A 19,013-nucleotide genomic window follows, 5' to 3' on the forward strand; every position below is an offset into this window, starting at 1 on the left:
AGCCCTAAGGGCTTGTCGGACAACTTGATGACATGTTGCTTCTGTTGAAAGAAAGGAGGGAGGATCAAATGCTTAATGGCCACCTGTGTGCATGTGTCTTTTCTTAAACTTACTCTTATTTGAAGTCTTTTCAAGTTTCCATAATGTACAGAACACTTAATATGAATTCACAATAGGCTTTGCAGGTTAAATAAATTAAAAAAAATCAGGGTACTAGAAGGAAACAGGTATTAAAGCAGATGCACTGTGGTTCATGATTTTGCTCAACTGAGGAACCTCTGGGTTTTCCATTTTTTCAGAATTTATTTTAACCAGCACAGCCTCTGCATTTGCATTTCGCAACACTTTGTGTGGCCAAGTATATCGATAATATAAGTGGACTTAAGAGAACTTGTTTTCGTTTTGTTGATCAATAAGGTGGTCTCTCTTTCATAGTAGTAAAAAAGATTAAAACAAAAAAAAGCTCAGGAATGACTCTCTTATATCCATGTTGTCTATATTTGTAGCTAGCAGAGTAAAAGAGTAGAGGAAGAGGCAGACAATGACTATGTCTTTCTTTGACCAGCATCTAGTTATAAATAATTAAACTGTTCTAAAAAAGAAAGATCAATTATTCAATGAAATAAAAGTTTTCCTTTTCAAACACTCACAGGCAGCGTGTGTGTGTGCTAATAAACACAGTGTTTATTAGTGCACAGGCATGCGTACGCTATATTATGGGATTCATGGCAGATTAGATAACGTCTTGCTTTAACAGGTTTTCTCAAACCCACAGTCCCTTTGGTGATGGTAGCTCCGTGTAATGCTCTAGTGACCTCTTCTTGACCCAACCTGTGTGTGTTGTCACTGAAACATTGCGGAATTGGCCTGTATGCTGGTGATTCCCATGGCATTTGGCCTCAATTCCCATATATAATTTGCCTTTATTTATACATACAGTATATATATAGCTTTAGACGTGTGTGTGTGTATGTGTGTGTGTGTGCATGCGTGCGTGCCTTTGTCCTCCCTGTCTCTCACAGATCTTGCACCTCCTCATAGATTTAATGACTCATTTGTCAAGGGGGGACAGCAAACAGAAAGATGTAAAATAAAAAGGGAAAAAGATAAACAGAGGCTACAGTTCATGTTGGAGGCAGGCCTCTAAGAATGGCTGTCAGAGATGGAGGATGACAAAAGATAAAAAGGAAAGAGAGAAGAGACAGAAATACAGAGAGAGAGGCAGACCAGTCCCAGTCATCTCCTCTCACGCAGAAGTGATGTGCCGCCTTGAGCGTAATCTTTTCCAGGAACTCCAGCATAAACAAATTAAGTCAAAGTATCCCTACAGCTCTTTGTGTGTGCATATCTGGTAATATACTCTATGTGCATCTTTTCTGTGTGTGTGTGTTCTTGAATCTGTGTCTTTTCAAACCCTCCATGTTTTGTTTTTGCGTGGTAGTCGGTTTTGTGTGGTGTCGGTTTTGTGTATGTAAGGTGTCCGTATCACTATGTGTGTGGTTGATATGCTTTTGACACAAAGGCATGCCTTTCCATGTGCTCTTGTGTGCGTGTGTGTGAGTTTTTAGTGCATTTTGACTGCTGTACTCTGAGGCAATGCGTGTACAAGTCACTGCAAGGCCACATTGTTATCACATTGTTTGGAGAATATTTTTTCATCAGGACAACACATGTAGTGACAACAACTCCTCAAGCTAAAGCTGAGCTAAAACACAACCAAAGCATTTTATTACCCTTTGGCACAGTAACAGTATAGTCTATAGGATAACTGTGTGTCCTCTGATAAATGTATAACCTTTTACACATCTGGTACTAGCTGTAGGAGAATTCGGAGAAGTATTAAGGACACAGGCTGATTATTTATTAACTGTGGGGTAAATTGTCAGTTGTATTTGGCTTATGTTATTTGACAGATAATGTAAATGAACTTTGTGTTATTTGTGGAGGTGATAACTGGCTTTGGGGCTTTCTACTGAGCCAAGTTTGTGAACCCAGTGTGGTGCACATAAAATGTGAATAACCTCAGTTTGCTGGGAGTGCGCTGTCAACCAGTTGTTAAGGCTTTTGCTGAGGATGTGCGACTCATTTCTTTAATGTGTGATATACGAAGATGTTGCCATGCTTGCAGTCCCAGTTACTCCATTGTTGTTGAACTGTTGTTGCACTTTTGGCCCACTTTTGTGTACTGTTTGTACGCTGTTGCACTCTGCTTTATACAATATTCACAACCCGTTCCCCTGTGCAACATTAAGAATCTGTGTACATGTATGCGCTATTTATTATGATATACCTAGTCGTGCATCTGTATAGCTTGCATACGCATTGTTTACTACATTCCTATGGTTGTAGATATGTTTAATTTTTCTTGATTTATTTATTATTTTTGTAACACGCCGTTGAAATTTGAAGCTTCTAGTTTGTGTATTTCTTTGTATTGTTGTGTTGTTTTCACTTGTATTACAGTTTTTTTAAACATACTGTGAAAAATGTTTCAGTGAGGTGCAAGTAGTTTATAACTGTACTATATGACAGATTTGTTCCTTTTTATTATATTTTATTCTTTTTCCCCTGAATACAGGCTATACAATTGTGCTGTACGTTTTTATTGAGGCACATTGCAGTTTGTTGGTTTACATATAAGTTTCTGGCCTTAGAAAAGGTCAAAAGTCATTCAGTGGCTGCACTAGCTTGCTTAAACATATATGATAGCTTATTTCATGAGTAAATAACACTTTCCAGAGCTGTGCATGGGATGCCTCAGGCCTTTATTGAGGACACAAGTTGTTTATGTGTCTAATGTACCATACATGAGCGAATAACCTTTGCTTGCAAGTATGGATCAAATTGAGAACAGTGTGGAGGACACAGGGTAGGCATAGAGTAATTTTCACTTGCATTGACCTGCTTATGAGCAAATGCCTGTTGACATTAGAGCACAACAGCGCATGCCCATTTAGCAGTCTACGATATGGAGTTGGCAAAAGTGCCATAGGCTTTTATTGGGTACATACAGTAGGCTTGTTTATGTATCAAGTTCACCACAGGCCAATATGCCAGCTGATGTGTTTTTTTATCCACTGCCCATTAACAGATGTGAGTAGAGGCAAAAATGGATTTGTTCAGACAAACAAGGTCATGAGACTCTCAAGGCATTAAAGGGTCACTGATATTGTTTTAAGCTGCCCTGTGTGGAGGGAAAGTCAGTTGTGTGCGCAGGTTTCCATATATATATTTTATATTTGATACATGATGCCTTGCATATCTTGCCTATCACTTCTCTCCTATAGCTTCCCCAACATGGATATTCCCTACAATATACCGCATGCTCTAGTGTGTCTCTATCACCCAGGCTACATTTTCTTCCAGTCCAGTCCAGTTTCTCATCACACTGAATTATGCCCTCAACTTTGTAAAGGGTTGTTTCTGTCTACTTTCAGTACTTGCACAGATAAAGACTACAGCTTCGACTCTGTTGTGATCTCATGAGCCCTTGAAAACATATTAAATGTACATTAAGATTTTTGATTCTTGCAACTTGCACATAGAATGACAGAGTGATTATACTGAGCACATGTATTGCTATTCACAGCTACGTACTTTATGCGCACATAAAAACAGAAATGAGCCTCATCCAAACATAGTTACTACTAATTTGTTCCCAAGTGAATGTAACTGGGTGCATGTTTCACAAATATTGACTTCCTTTTGCAGCAAAAGGGGAAAAAAATGACAGTTAATGACACCTAATATTTTTAGCACACATTCATTGCTGTTCTTAACATCAGGTAATATTTTACAAATACTCATGTGAAGTGTCACTTTCCATGCAACTCGATGCAGGTTCTGTGGTGCTCTAATTTGACAGTCCCCTCAAAACAGGTAACTTTTCCACCCCTGATGGATTCAGCCTTACTTTTAATTATGTGCAGTATAGTAGAAAATAATTGAAACTCCTTTTTGATATATCGCGAAGTAGTAAAATAACTGCCACTCTCGCAGTAACAGTCCTCCATTGCCGAATCTCAAGGCTTTGTGTACATGTGTACATTTTTGTTTGTACAAAATTGTACAAATTCATCAAAGCTAATGTTTTTTGTGTATTTGTTCATACACCTGTGTATATGTGTCTATATGTGGGTTTGTGTTAATGAGCACAGTAGCTCCAAGTGTCTGCTCTGTGTAAAAGAGCCCTCTGTGCCAAACGTGTGTGTGTGTGTGTGTGTGTGTTTTTGTCAGAGGTGATGAATATAGAGAATCTAATTTTGGATGAACATTCAAATCCTACTCAAGCCCCAGCCGTGTGGCTTGTCAAATACATGGACACACACACACACACTCACAGCATTGGCCGTTTCGTAGCCCTGCCACTCAGCCATATGCCACCCAAGGGCCTGGCATCTGTTACAACACAAGCACACAGTAACAAGACACAACCACAGCAGTAATCACTTTGTCTGTGTTGCACACATATACATTTGCATCCATGCACATAAAGAAAAACGCACACTCTCTGAAGCACTCCCTCTTTACCTGACATTTGAAAAGCCCATTTGCTGTATTTAAACAGCAGATTTGGAACAACACTAGGATAGGCCTGGTATATTGCTCCCTGCATCCCCATTTGTTTAGACAGCAGATCAGAGCTTAGTATATGCTAAATCAGCCCTCTTAAAAATGCACACACACATTCGGGGAGGCAAATTCATCATCAGAGGCAGAGTCGCATAAAGTCAAACAGCACAGACTCACACATACTTTTGAACACATGCAGAGTCACATTCATAATTCTGTACACACAAAGACACAGACTGGTATAATGCATATTTGAATAATGTCAAAGCCATTTAGATCAGACCCCATTTGCATATGTGCCATTAGCCCACCATCAAGCTGGGTCAGCCTGCCAACATGTCCCCTGCATCATCTACAACACACCACTTGCGGTTAGATGGGCATTTGGTGTATTATATGTCTGTGCTTGGAATTCACATTTTTTCATTGACTGCTTTCTTTGCGTTTGAATTTCTGTGTCATGGTCATAAATACTCTAGTAGAAAGTGACAATAGACACTTGAGCTGTTTTACCTATTTTATACTGTTCTTTGCTCATTTCAGTGACTGTTGAAAGACTGAGCTCACAAAAATGACTTTGCTATCATCATTAATAGACATCTTTCAACATAGTTAGCATTCTTGTCTGAAGTGGTTCAATAGGAACAGTAAACAATATTGGTTGCATTAGTGTATCCTTGGTTTGTACCAGTTGTAGCCCAAGGCTTTACAGAGTTAACTCTATTGCTTTTCTCTCCCGCGAGCTTTACCCCGACTGCAACACACTCCAGCGGATAGTGAATACAGCTGAGAAGAAGAGTCTCTCGTCCTTCCATCACAGACATTTACACCACATCCTACATTGACATCAAAGCCATCAGTATTGTGGATAACCCCAAACACACCTCACACAAACTCTTCCTCCTCCTGCTGTCTGGCAAAAGGTACTGAGGCATTCGGGCCCTTGCAGCCAGACTGTGTAACAGTTTCTTCCACCAAGTCGTCAGACTCCTCAATATCCACTGACATACTCATACTCAACTGAACATCGTTGTGCTCCCTTTGCAATTTATTTGCACACTTTTGTGTCATATTTACATTTACAGCAGTTTTAATTATTATACTGTCATACCTTAACTAGCTGTTATGTATGGCACTTTTTATCCACCCTGCCCTTTACTGTGCCTATTGCCCTGTTTTAGAAAAATGGTGTACTTTCTTGTGCCATGTTTGCACAGGTGCACCTCATGTAGCCCCTGTCTAGGTCTGAGTATTCTCAGTTCGTTCTGTGTAGTCTCTTGTAGCTCTGATGTTCTATGTAGCAGTTGTCCTATGTGCTGTATTAGCTGTATATGGTTGAAATGACAATAAGCCGAGTCTACAGTCTACTGGTTAAGACTGAATGCTCAGGATTTGTGCTTTTTGTGAGTCTTGTCTACTTCTGATGACTGTTCGTTTGAATGGCACAGCTGTGTGCTGGCAGGCTAGCCTCTTAAAGTGCTGTCTGATTACTACCTGCTCCCATTGATTAATGTTCATTATGTCTGAGTGTGTATGTGTGTGTGCTCTGAGTCAGTTCAACCTGATCCCCCCCTCTGCCATAAATCAATCAACACCATTGAAGTGCTAATATTGCCCCCTTTGTGAGCCATTTGCTCATTCAAGTCTCATCTTGCTGAAGCCAATCTCACTTTTACTGATGAGGATTTTGACTTGTCTGTTTTGATTTTTTTTTTCTTTTACGTTTTTAGATATTTAAATGCTTCTCCCTCTCATGTTTTCATCGATGTAGGGAAAGATAGACAAACTGAAAGGAAAGGATAAAAAAAAAAGATTCACTGAGATAATGTAGTTGATTTCTTTCTGTTGGTTGATTGGCTATAGCAGAACCTGGTGTTCCTGTAGCACTCTGATGATTGATGGAGGGCTTGAATTGGATGAATTAGACTCAAAGCAGAGTTTTGCTAAATATTTCCTAAGATTTTTTTCTCATTTTTACCACCCAATTCGTATTTCCTCAAGTTCCACCTGAGATCCCATCATATCTACATAGATTTATTAAGAGAAAATCAAGCAATGTAGGTCACCTCGAAACTTATCAATCTGTGTGTGCTAAATATAAATGAAACAGCAATGCCAACTGATGGCATTAAAGAAAAAGCTGTGCAAGAGTGTCCACTCTGAGCATGTTTTAAAGTGAGGTTAATTACGTTAGAATCTGCCAAGCGGCTTGGTGTGCGCATGCCAGCTCTTTTTGATCCTTATAACCTCTCTCTGTCCTTCTGTCTGATTGGATTAGACCAATAGGAGCTATAATATGTTCATTTATCCTCTGCAACTGTCCACACCCATTCTCTGTCTATTTGACATTTTACATACATTCATTCCTGCATATCGAACTATATTTAGCTTGCATACATCACGTTATTCTTTACATAATTTGATGGGAATCTCTGCTGCTATGTCCTGTCACTTTCTTTGTCTCTCTGTCACATGAATAGATTCATGCTACAGCCTTCTTCATGCTATACTCACACACTGTCCATACATTGGCTAATAAGTACATACACATCAGTGTTGATTTGTCAGCTCTTTTTGACCCTGAGGCCAATGAACAGGCAAACTACAACTACCACAATGTATGCACTATTTTATTTCCACACTCAACCCATGATGCATTCATGATGCTGTGAGGGTACAAAGGTTGTACTGCAGTCGCAGTGTACTTTGTCGCCACCTTTATACTTTGCTGTCTTAAAGTCACTGACAAAAACTATTTACATTAGCAAGATGAATCCAGGGGATGCGTGTTTTGAATTCACCATAGGAAGAGAACAACAAAAAAAGGGAAATACACAAAAAAAGTGAAAAAATAATAAAGAAAGAAAACTGTCAGAGAAGAAAGAGGCTTGTTTAATGTCATAAAGATGCGTTTATCATGGTGTTAACTCAGAAGGATAATGGGAAGTGGATTGAGATATGAGACTCAATTAAGCATTTTTTTTTAGTGCTCCAACCTGCCTTTATGGCATATGGTACTGACATCCATAGAATTTGTGGCTTTCCCTGTCTTTTCTTGCTGAACTTGCCAGAATGGCCAACATGCCTTTTGGGTAACTCAGCCTTTCAGCAGACATTATTTCTGTCACCTCAAGCTCACTGTGTGCCTATAGGCAGCTATATTCTGTGAGCGTCAAGCTTCCCTTGCTGTGTGACCTTTTACATATACAAATTATCTGTACTGTCAGCGCTTTCAGACCCAGTGTTCTTTCCGTGCTCTACTGTGTACAGGCTTTGCAGCGTTAACTCTCCCACTTTTCTCTTGTGGTCATTTCTCCCTATAGGAACTTAACATTTCACCGGTGCCCCTTTTCTTGCATCAAGATCTCGTGTCAGCATTTTCTCATTCTGTCCCCGCTCGTCCTCCAACATAGCGGCATTAACCACAGACTGGACATGTCCAGTGATGGCTGGTCGGAATTTCTGCTACTTTTCCAACTGTTTCTCTCATATTCCCCTGGAGCACTATTTTTACTTCTTTATGTGTCTCCTTCACTCGTCCAGACATTGTTCATGGGACAACAATAAAGTCTGAAGCTGCCCATGTTGTGTAAGTCTGAAAGTACAAGATCACTAGATAGTAGTGTGTTGTACCAATGTTCTACATTAAAATAAGCAGAAGTAGCGAAAGCCACATTTATTGTTAAAAGAAACTTTGGAGCAAATTAATATCAGATTGAAGTTGAGTTTACAGATGCTCTCAAAGCAGTTCACCATTACCTCATCTTCATAATATTACAGGTAATAATGACCTAATGACTTGTATGACCCTGGTCATTGCAGTTTTGTGGGTTTGAATGCAGATTTGAACCTTTTCCACATACCTGCCCCTTCCCTCGTTACAGGCCTCCCTGACACTCATGTGATTAGTGTCTAATAAAGCAAAAGTACAAAAGGAAAAAAAAGAAAGATGATTATTGTGTGTCTGCAAGAGAAAAAAATCAAATGCATACAGAAAATCAAATCTTCCTTCTTATTTTTCTCCCTTTCTATATGCCCTTGGTTCATCTGTTGTTTTCTTGTCCTTGGGTACCTGAGTGAGTCGGAGAGAGAAAAAAACAGCACAGTACTTGACAGTCCATCATTGTGCCACTTCAGAATGTGCCATCAGTGGGACGGATGAAGAGGACAGAAGCATACTGAGCCATACACACACACACACACTCAAATGCACGTGGACACAGAATCGTTAGCCCATGAAAAGAATCAAAATGTTGAGTGTCCAAAAGCGAACACTAAAGCACAGAACACTTCAACTCCCAGTCAGTGTAGAAGAGAAAGAAAGGAGAGGAATACATTGTAATTGTACACAAAACCTAGTATGCAGTATACAATGATAGTTATTAAGGACTTCCTTGACATTGGTTGACATAAACTGTATTTCTTGTTCAGCTGAGAAGAATGCTACAGTGACATGAAAGATTAAAATGCAACAACCAAAGGCAAAACATTGAATGTATTTTTTTAAGAATAGAAACAGCTTTACTTACAGAGGACCCAGAGTGGACTTGAAAAATTACACATTTTACATGATAGATATGCACACTAGGTTGCCAGTGTATTCGGTAAAACTTAGTCAAACTAATGCAGTTCACTCTAGTATAAAATATAGTAATTTTAAGTTTAACTTAACTTTTGCTTAAGTTTAGGTTAGTGTTAAGTTGCTGTTGAATATGCTGTGTGCCTATCCACTTTTCAACCTCCACACAGACTTTTTCCCATGCCATCTGAACAGCACACCACTCCATGCATTCCCAGCTGACTATCGGCATTGGAGAATGCACTACAGAGGCAGAGTGAGTTCAACACCAAATAGATATGGATTGTAGTAAACTTTTTTTTTTTGCATTTGAATGAGGGCACCTGCATATTTACACCCACATCCTTCTTAACATTTGTTTGAAAATCTACTGCCTCTCACACATGGAAAGCCAGTTGCAGTCTGTTACATCGACAGACTGCTGTTTTGTTTTTGTTTTTTTTTTGTTTTTTTCCTTCTCCTTTCAGCAGCACACACAATTATCTTGGCCTTATCAGTTTTCCAACCAAATTTCCAATCACTTTTATCACATTTTTTGGAATTTGCACAATTGCTAAAAGTCAAGAAAAACGAAGGAAGGGGGCAAGAGATAGAACATGCATCAAAGGTCATGAGCCAGCTTCTAACCCAATCAAGCATTAGGAGTACATGATCCTCGCCTTATCCCGCAGAACCACCAGGGTGGCCTTGTTGCTCATGTTTATTTTCTCCCTTATCAAAACACATACATACATTTCTCTCATTCTAATAGGACGACTGGAGGGCTAGCCTTGAACAGCAATCAGACGCGTTTGCTAGATAGGCCTTCCTATGCATGTATGATTTGTTGTGTCTTCAGGTGTGGCCTCCAGTGATAACCATAATCATACTGTTATTGCCAAGGAATTAGTTTCAGCTGCAATTATAGATTAATGTGGATGTATAGATGTGTGCATTACACTTGCATTTTCTTACTCTCCCATCCTCTCTTTTACACACACGCACACACACTTGTACTTCTATCTTTGTGAGGACACTCATGGACACAGTGTATTTGTGTGGCCTAATCATCACAACTAAATACCTAACCCAAAGCCTTATCCTTACCCTAGTCTAAACCTAATTCTAGCTAAAATGTCCCCACTTTCCCAAAATGTCTTCACTCTAAGGTCCATAACTCCAACTGGTCCTCACAAAGATAGAAGTACAAGTACACACACACACACACACACACACACACACATGAATTACACACACCAAGGCCTCCAGGCCCACAGGGACATAGCAGACAATCAGCCTGACAATCACAGCTGAGCTCTGATTGATGCTGCACTTGCATACACACACAATTTCAGACACCTAGACTCTGTAATGCCAAGGGCTTGGTCCCTCACACCCACCTCAGACACACATGTGAGCGCATGAGCACACACAGACACATACACACACACACTCTGTCAAACAAGCCCCACAGTGGATTAATAAATAAAGGAGTATGGAATGTTTTTACGATTTCCAATCACTGCAGTTGCCTAAGATGTGATGACAATTGTAACCATTCTAGCAGACGAAAGAATAACATGATCGATGCTTCACAGTATGAAACCTGGTACTGGGAGAAGAATTGGTTTAGGCCAAAGGGCATTTGTTACATGGTCTGTCAGGACGTGTGCTCTGCAATATCTTCTGTAATGAAAGGTGACAGCCTTTTTTTTTCGTTTCTTTTTTGGTCTGGCAGGTATACATGGAATGATTTTGTGCCAAGGGTCTATGTATCAGCAGTATTATGACTTTGTCCAGGTAATATTTTATGTTTATTATGGTAGTGAAGGCAAGAGAACTAAAGATATTGAAGGAAAAGATAAACTAAATAAAATATATCATTAGATAAACTAAAAAATTTTAAATGACTTACAAATCCCACCCTATCCTCTAATCAAGCTCCATCTATAGACCTTGTACCGTAGAACTCTTCTGTTTCATTCTGCCCCTGAAACTGAATCTCAGAGGAAGGTTTCCAACATTCTGCTTTCTCTATAAAACTTTCTAGTCTTTGCTTTAAGGTAAACTTTAGCGTATGACCAAGTTTATGTGTTTTTGTTGTTTGTGGGACCGTGTTTCCATGTGTGCGTGCTATATCATGTATATATGTGTTTATGAGCCTTTCATTATGTGTTTTCTGCCATGTCTCTGTTTTGATGTGATTCATTCCAGCATCTGAGACACAAAACAGCCTATGGGCTACTGTCACAGGCCTATTTTTTTTTTCCTTTTTTTTTTTGTGTATGTTTATGTGTTTGTGAGAGAGACATCTATCTTTCTCCTTTGACAAACCAGATCTGTCATACTGATGGCAGACTTGACTGTCTTTTCTGTTGTTCAGCTGAAATTGATGAGGCAATCAGCTGTATGTGTGTGATTTTGCATGTTTGCTGCGTAACTGTGCCAGCGTACGGTGTGTTTTGTGTACACAGATACGGCATGTGTGTTGTGAAGGAGCCGCAGAGCAGGTTGTCACATGGCATTATGATCCTCAGGCCCGTGTTCTGAACATGGAAATACATAAATCAGCTCTATGTAACAGCTCATCATTCAGCGCTACAACTGAATGATGGGGGGTGGGGGGGTTGTAGATTTGATGCAGGTGCACAGCGCTCTGTTCTGGCAACAACCTCTCACACTTCACCAGCCCTGTTCAGGGAGAGAGGGCAGGGGTGGCTACAAGAGCCAAGAACACATTAGAGGTAAGGTTTAAAGCCCCAAGGCACGCGCACACACACACACACACACACACACACACACACACACACACAGATAGTAAGGCTTCAGCCCAGTGTGCTTTCAGGAAGGTTTGTCAGGATAATTGTTATTAAACTAGCCTAAAGAGATGCACGGTGTAGTGGTGGTCATTGTCTGTAGGTGTGGAGCTTCGTCTCCATTTTCATGTTGCTCTGTTTGTCTCTGTGTCTTTATCATGCTAATAAAGTTAGAATTTTGGCTGCCTTTCCTAATATCTGTCCCTCCTCTCCACTTCAGTCTTTCTCTGTGTCTACCTCTTTCTTTCACTCCCTCCCTCCCCCTCTCTCTCTCTCTCTCTCTCTCTCTCTCTCTCTCTCTCTCTCTCACACACACACACACACACACACACACACACACACACACACACCAGGACAGAGGCTCAGTTAAAGCCAGTGCAGATATTGCACCTCATTAATCTTCTCCTGTCTCTCCATCATTACGCATCTCCTGTCTGTTCATCATTTAGGTCTCCTAAATCTTCCACACACAAACTTTACTGTCATAGTGTTGCAGTTATCTGAAACCTCTATCCTCTCATGTTCCCAAAGTCTTACAACTGTTAACGTAAAACGGTTAAATATTTAGCTCTGATTGCTTTATTGCTATTGCTTTATTGCTAACTTGGCTATAGAGCAGTTGATTTGTAAATTGGTTTACTCAAAACTTCTGGAGGAATAATAAGATTTAAAAGTCTTTGAAGGTTAGACAAAATATTGATCTCCCTTTTCATTTTGTGTGAAATAATCATCTTGGATGCTGATAAATTCTTTGAGTCCCAAGTGGTACGACAACACCTGAAACATGTCAAGTCAGTATTCACAAGAATTTTAAAAGCCCTGAAAAATTGACCAGTGAAGATAATGTAAATTGTTATTGAAGACCCTCCCAGAAAGGTCACGTGAGTGTTAGAGGCTAGGTTTATATATTTTGTAACTATAGCTTCCTCTTACAAGCACAGGAAGCTGCTATAGTTGTAGTTTGTTGAGAGAGGATTTTTCTCTCATTCTGAGGTATGTTCAACATTTGTTCATACACAGTATGTGGGCACACGTGTACGTGAATACATGTGCTTGCATTTGGTTTCAGGTGGGGGAGTAGATTTTAACTGGATTAACACTGGCTTGTAATAGTGTCTCTGTCAAACACACACACACACACACACACACACACTAACTGAGGTGTAAATAAAGATGCCATGTGTCCTTCAAAGAGTGCTTCATGACTCCGTCTTTGTGTCTACATCTGGTCAAAGCTGAAGGACTTGCCGACTTCCTTTTTTCCACTGTTTGCTTTCTGAATTTTTGAACCTGGTGCGTCTTAAAGTGTAGTTCATTCTCCATTAATTGCAGTATTTCCTCTGCTTTGTACTCTTTAATTTACCCTTGTGTAATCGACATTTCATATACTTAAGATTAACCACACCTCATGAATTGTTCTTAATCGTGGTCATTTTCATTTTATCAAACTTTCAAGTGGTCACCAATAATTTAAACATGACTACTAATTTGTCATCATAGATTGTCGGAGCCAGTTGTATCAGATTGTAAACTCAGCGAATGTGGATAACATGACTTTCCTTTCTTTAGTGCAGCCAGGTAAATAGTGAGTCAGTGCTGCGGCTGGCAAAATACCTATTTGTTCTCACGTAGAAGAACCTAAACCTGATATCACGACACTTCCGAAAAGCTGAACGCACTGGTCAGAAAGATATTTGACTGTATTGCAAAAGACTGGTAACTGTAATGCATGAACAGAAAGATAAGGAGTCAGTTTATCAACTGAGAAAAGTACCTTCAGCTGCCAGCGGTGGCTGAGTTTGGAAAAAAAGACACGACAGGGTGTGTATGTGTGTGAACATGAAACAATTGGCCTAGACCGCTTTGTAGAGGCTTTGTTGAGGACAAAGATTTTTTTTTTCTTCTACATAAAGTTCTCCTTTTTCTCCATGTATATCTTCTTTTTAGTTGTTTTTCTTTTTAACCTTCCTTACTTCTATCTCTCCTACCACCCTATATAGTTACTTCTTTCTCATGTTGTTAGTGGGTTACTCTATATAAATTATTTACGCTCAGGCTTTGTTCCAATCATTACATTTGGATAACTTTGATCTGTGTTGATTTTACACTTGCCCCCACAAACATTTAACTAAAGCTACCAGTAATCCCCTCACTCTTTGTGGCAAACACTGAAAAGTTTGAGCCTCTTTTACTTTGAATTTGACTTTGAGGGTAAAACAAAATACACAAACCAGCAGGGGTGTTTTTTTCTTCCTCTTTCAAGCAGTTTATTCAAAGAAAACCTCCAAAAGATCAGAGCATCTTTTTTAGCCCTGTTAAGTCACTCCCCACGATTATTTAGCAGGCAACAAAACAAAATCTCTTTCTACAAGGGGCTGCAGACGGCGGTGTGTGTGTGTGTGTTTGTGTGTAACAGTTGATTTGTGTGTGAGTGTGCGCCGGTGATTGCATATTTGTAATAATTTGGCAAGGTTTATGAGGAAGAGGGCATATCATATTCCACCATGAAACTGTGTTTGTGTGTGTGTGTGCATGTACAGTTGCGTGAGAGTGTGTGTATAGGAATGATAGGGGTGGGTAACGATCCCAAGAGATAGATGAAGAAATAAAGACGGGTGTTTCAGTGGAAGAGAGAGTGGTGCATAAATGTACAATGAGTGGAAAAGTGGAGTTCAGCTTTGGTGTTGCATAAGCCTGCAAGCCACTGCTAAACAGTGGGGGGTGCAGCTCACACACAGCTGTGCGTTGGTCAGACACTGTGGTAAATTGTACAAATGATGAAAAGTTGTAAACAAGTTTGTTTTGAAACAAACAGCACCACATGTAGAATGCAGTCTGCACAAAAACAGTCAAAAAACAGAGGACTCCACTGCAGCACTGAAAACAGCATGCAGGGATTTTAAAGCTTCTTTCAGATGCATGATTGGGACAGTTCATCTTGTTACGTCAAGACTGACCCTGAGCCGCTCTGACTGACTCCGACTGATTGGATAATACTTTAACATTTATAATCAGTATTCAGACGTTGAATCAATGCCACAATTTAGACAGACATTTTTAAGCTGAGGGTTTGGCAGCTCTTATAACTTAATCCATGAAGACATACTTTATTTGATCAAAACTATCCTTTACAAATCTATTATGTGTAATAAACTTGATTAAATGTTTATAAACTGCTTATAAATACAAAGTTGGGTGATTTAAAGTAAAGAGCATTGCCACTAAATTTAGCTGATTTTTGTTTTAAGTTATGTAGGTATGATACAGAATTTTTTAAATGTGTGATAATTACGTTACTTTATAGTAAGATTACCACGTGCCAAGTTTACACACAGTGAGTGCTTTATTAGGAACACATGCTTGGTCGTGCAGTTGTCCAGTCAGCCAATCAAGTGACAGCAGTGCAATGCTTTAAAATCATGCAGACTCCAACATCTTTTGAAATCCATGCCACTGGGGAGCAAAGTGAGGCCCAGTATTAGTAAGGTGTTGTCTAATAAAGTGCTTGGTGAGTGTAATTCAGGTAAAGCAAGGGTAGAAAAGAGTAGTCTGCCTGTTGGCTGTTTTCCTTTATTGCTGCTTTGTTGGTGTCACACTGTACCTCCATGGTTGTTGCATCATCAGCAAGGTTTTTATGTTATATCACTGTGTGAAATATCCCGTCCTTAAACTGATCATTTACCATGAGCATAAATTGAGTGACCATGTAATGCAATAAATTTCCCAAATAGAATAAATAATCTGTCCTTCCCTCATTGTAAGCACATGCTGTGATGCTGTGTGTGATTAAACTTTGCTGCCCTTGTTTCTAGGCCTCAGTTGCTTGTTATGACATTCAAAGTGAATGGGACTTCTTTGTAAATTATATACTACCATTGTTGTTTGTTTAGTATTGTCACACTGGCACCACAATAGGTGCATAATCAGCCAGCTTTTTTTTTTTTTTCCAGTGTTTACTGTTTGACTATTATCTCCTTATAATTAATCACATGCAACAGTCTGGCATCTTTTCAATCTGGTTAGAAACATAATCCAGTTGTACTGAAAAAAAAAGGCCACAGATGCAGCAAGATATTTTGGATGATGTTCGGGTGAATTGCTCCTTTATTTTTTGATGCAGATGAAAAAGTTGATTACAATTCAAAGCCACACTTCTCTCATTATCCTTGTTATAATGTGGATTAATTATCAATTAAACTCGTGATCCTACAGATCTGTAGTAGATCTGCTGTGTATCGTGGGACGCTATTCTCTGGATAGTGAAGTAAATACACGTCTCGCTGTGCAAAGACATGCACGCACACATTATTTGGTATTCTGTGATGTTTTTCGACAGATGGAGTAAATACAAATCTAAATGCAGGCTCTTACAGGCAAGACAAGCAGCCGCGCAAGCAAAAACCAACGCATAGATTACAATTACACACCCCCACGCCAAACACTCACACACAGACCTCATGGTGTGGTGCACAGAGGTGTGTGCAGCTCTTCAAGTTTTCATTGACTGAATTCGCTACATTCTCACATACTGTGTCATTGTCTATGCTGGGATGTGTTCATGCATGATCATCCTCTTATTCACAGTTCAATCAACATATTAGGATATACCTTAATCCCAGATCATTGCTCCTCGCTGGTTGTTTAGGTGTGGATTAGGTATCATTAAGGCTGGCAGATCCATACAAACTCATATTGTAAATATCTAGCTTACAGTCCTGCCACTGCGTCTCTCCTCTGGTGCGCAGTGCACGACTGAAAACTAAGTGAAAACTTCAAGAGGTGAACTTCCTGTTTGACACACAGCTAAATGGCTCAGGGTGACCACATTGTGGTTTTTAAAAGGGCATTGCTCTGCATCTGAATTTGAAAATATGTAAAGAATCATGTTGTTATTGGTCATAGGTCATTGTTTTTTCCCTGAAATACATGTACGACACTGTGAAAGTACTCTTTTTTTCATGTGCTTTTAGGCTCACAGAGATATCTGTCTTCAATCCAAAGGAGCAAACAAAAGGACCAAAATCAAATGTTCGTCATCCAGTAATAATGTTCAAAGGATATTTTTTCCAGCCCTCTTTTTCTGAAAATTGCTCTGTTTGCAGGAAACAGTGATTTATTTGGTCTCTTTTTAAGTCTGTCAGCATGCCTGTGCAGGTGTTGGAATACACATGCACAGAAAAATCAGTAAAAAAGAAGAACCGTGAGAAGGATAAGAGGGAATTATACTGGGAGGAAGAGAGGTATGAACAACAAAGAGCCCAGAGATAGGAGTGAGGGATGGAAGTAAAAGGATAAGGACAGGAAGGAGAAAAGAAAAAAGCACAGAAGATGGGTGTCTGCAAAAATGGAAACACCCTGAGCAATGTGTCAGAGCCATGACTTCTAAGGCTTTGACATATTGCCAAGGAAATGATCAGTCAGCACAGTTTTACAGAACAGGGCTCATCACCGACAGAGTTAAAATGCAAATACTGCTCATTGAGCCTACAGGACACTCTGTTCCCAACATTTTCATCTGTATGTTGCTGAGATTTAAAACCAGGTGGTTTATGCTCTGCAGCACCGTGGTGGTTTCTTACATTGAAAGGACATTTGCATTTTTTTTTCAATGACAAAATAAATGTAAAGTTCCTCATCTAGGGCTCGGTTTCCACTTCACATCAATGTGCTTCCTGAACAAATGATGTAATGACAAAAAAAACATGCAATATACAGGTATAAATGCACTCAAGATGAAATGTACATCATGCAGGACACTTCAGAAGATGCACTGGACCACTGTAACCACAAAGAATTGGCTTTCTCCATTACCAAACACCTAAAATGGAATGAGTGAGGATCTAACTGTGAAGCACAGCCAGATATTTCTCCAAACTGAATTGTCAAGACACTTGTCCATGGGGAGCAAGTGACAAAAGATATCTTGCTTTCTGGATAAGTCAGTCCTGAGGTGGTTTTATTCATGCTTTCAGTACTTTCAACAAAGTTCTCCACTTCTTTCTTTCTTTGAGTCAACAACATTCTTCAACAAAAAAATGTACTTTCTGTCATTATGTATCCTGCTAAATTTCTTGATTGGGAGGCCTTGTTGTAGTATTTGATTTTCTGATTTCCTGAATAGACTGTTTTCTGTAAGCATTTGAATTGTATCCTGTATAGCCTTGTATTTTTTTTTCTTCTTCCTTTTATTTAGTTTTCTCTTTTTTTTTTTTTTTTTGTAAGGAACTTAGTTGAATAGTGCTCACTGTCCTCTCAGCCAAATCACTAAAACTGAAGTGGCTCCGGAACCTTGAGATTGTAATTAAATGGTGAACTGCACTAACAAAAAACACGAAAAAAAAAACCATGAAAGAGCAAAAACTTTGATTGAATTGAGATCTTGATGAATAGAAGCATACTGTATCACCCCAAGGTAGCTTGCTTGTGTTGAATTAAAGCTGAAGAAGATGCACAGCCCTTATACATGGCCTGGGTAACAAAAGTGGAAAAACCCAATACATATGTGATATTTTGTTGCCTTAGCAAATACTCTTCTTTTTCTTTCCCACTCTCTGTGTAGGTAGGGGAGAGGCAACATGTGTTGGTAACAGAGGAGTCATTTGATGCCCAATACTACGTCGCTCACAACAAGTTGTACGAACAGGTAAGATGTTACCTTGAAAGTATTACTCATTTGCACCGACTCTATACAACATGTTGGCTTGAGTGTCCTTATACCCCAGCAACTTTTAACAACCATTAAAAAAAAATCTGAATTTTTTATTTCATATATTGAAATCAACTTAAATTTTTCTATTTTCTATCATTTCTATCATTTAGCATTTTTTATTTGTTGATCACGTTTTGCTGATGTTTCATGAAAGTTGCACTGGCTTGTAGGGGTATCAGGAATGTTTGTTGACACACATGCATTAGATGAATCCCAAAATAGCTTAGTTGGCCTACACATTCCACCCGCCGTCAAAAAACACACATTAAAAAAAGCTGTAAATTAATCTGCATTTGATGAATATATTTTCGTATGTGAAGCTAATCCAACTCTTCCTCATTTTTTACACTTAGTAAAT

The 19,013-nt window shown here is 39.3% G+C and overlaps 1 protein-coding gene across 2 annotated transcripts in view; it reads left to right on the plus strand.

Annotated features, from left to right (window-relative positions):
• Positions 1-19,013, plus strand: part of cdkal1 (CDK5 regulatory subunit associated protein 1-like 1) — a 221,321-nt gene that overhangs the window by 185,423 nt on the left and 16,885 nt on the right. For both annotated transcript variants that reach the window (XM_041045092.1, XM_041045093.1), the window contains exon 13: positions 18,506-18,589. In XM_041045092.1, the coding sequence (XP_040901026.1) occupies positions 18,506-18,589 (84 nt within the window). The remainder of the gene's footprint in view (positions 1-18,505; positions 18,590-19,013) is intronic.

Source organism: Toxotes jaculatrix, chromosome 8, assembly GCF_017976425.1.
Source record: "Toxotes jaculatrix isolate fToxJac2 chromosome 8, fToxJac2.pri, whole genome shotgun sequence".
Taxonomy (NCBI): domain Eukaryota; kingdom Metazoa; phylum Chordata; class Actinopteri; family Toxotidae; genus Toxotes; species Toxotes jaculatrix.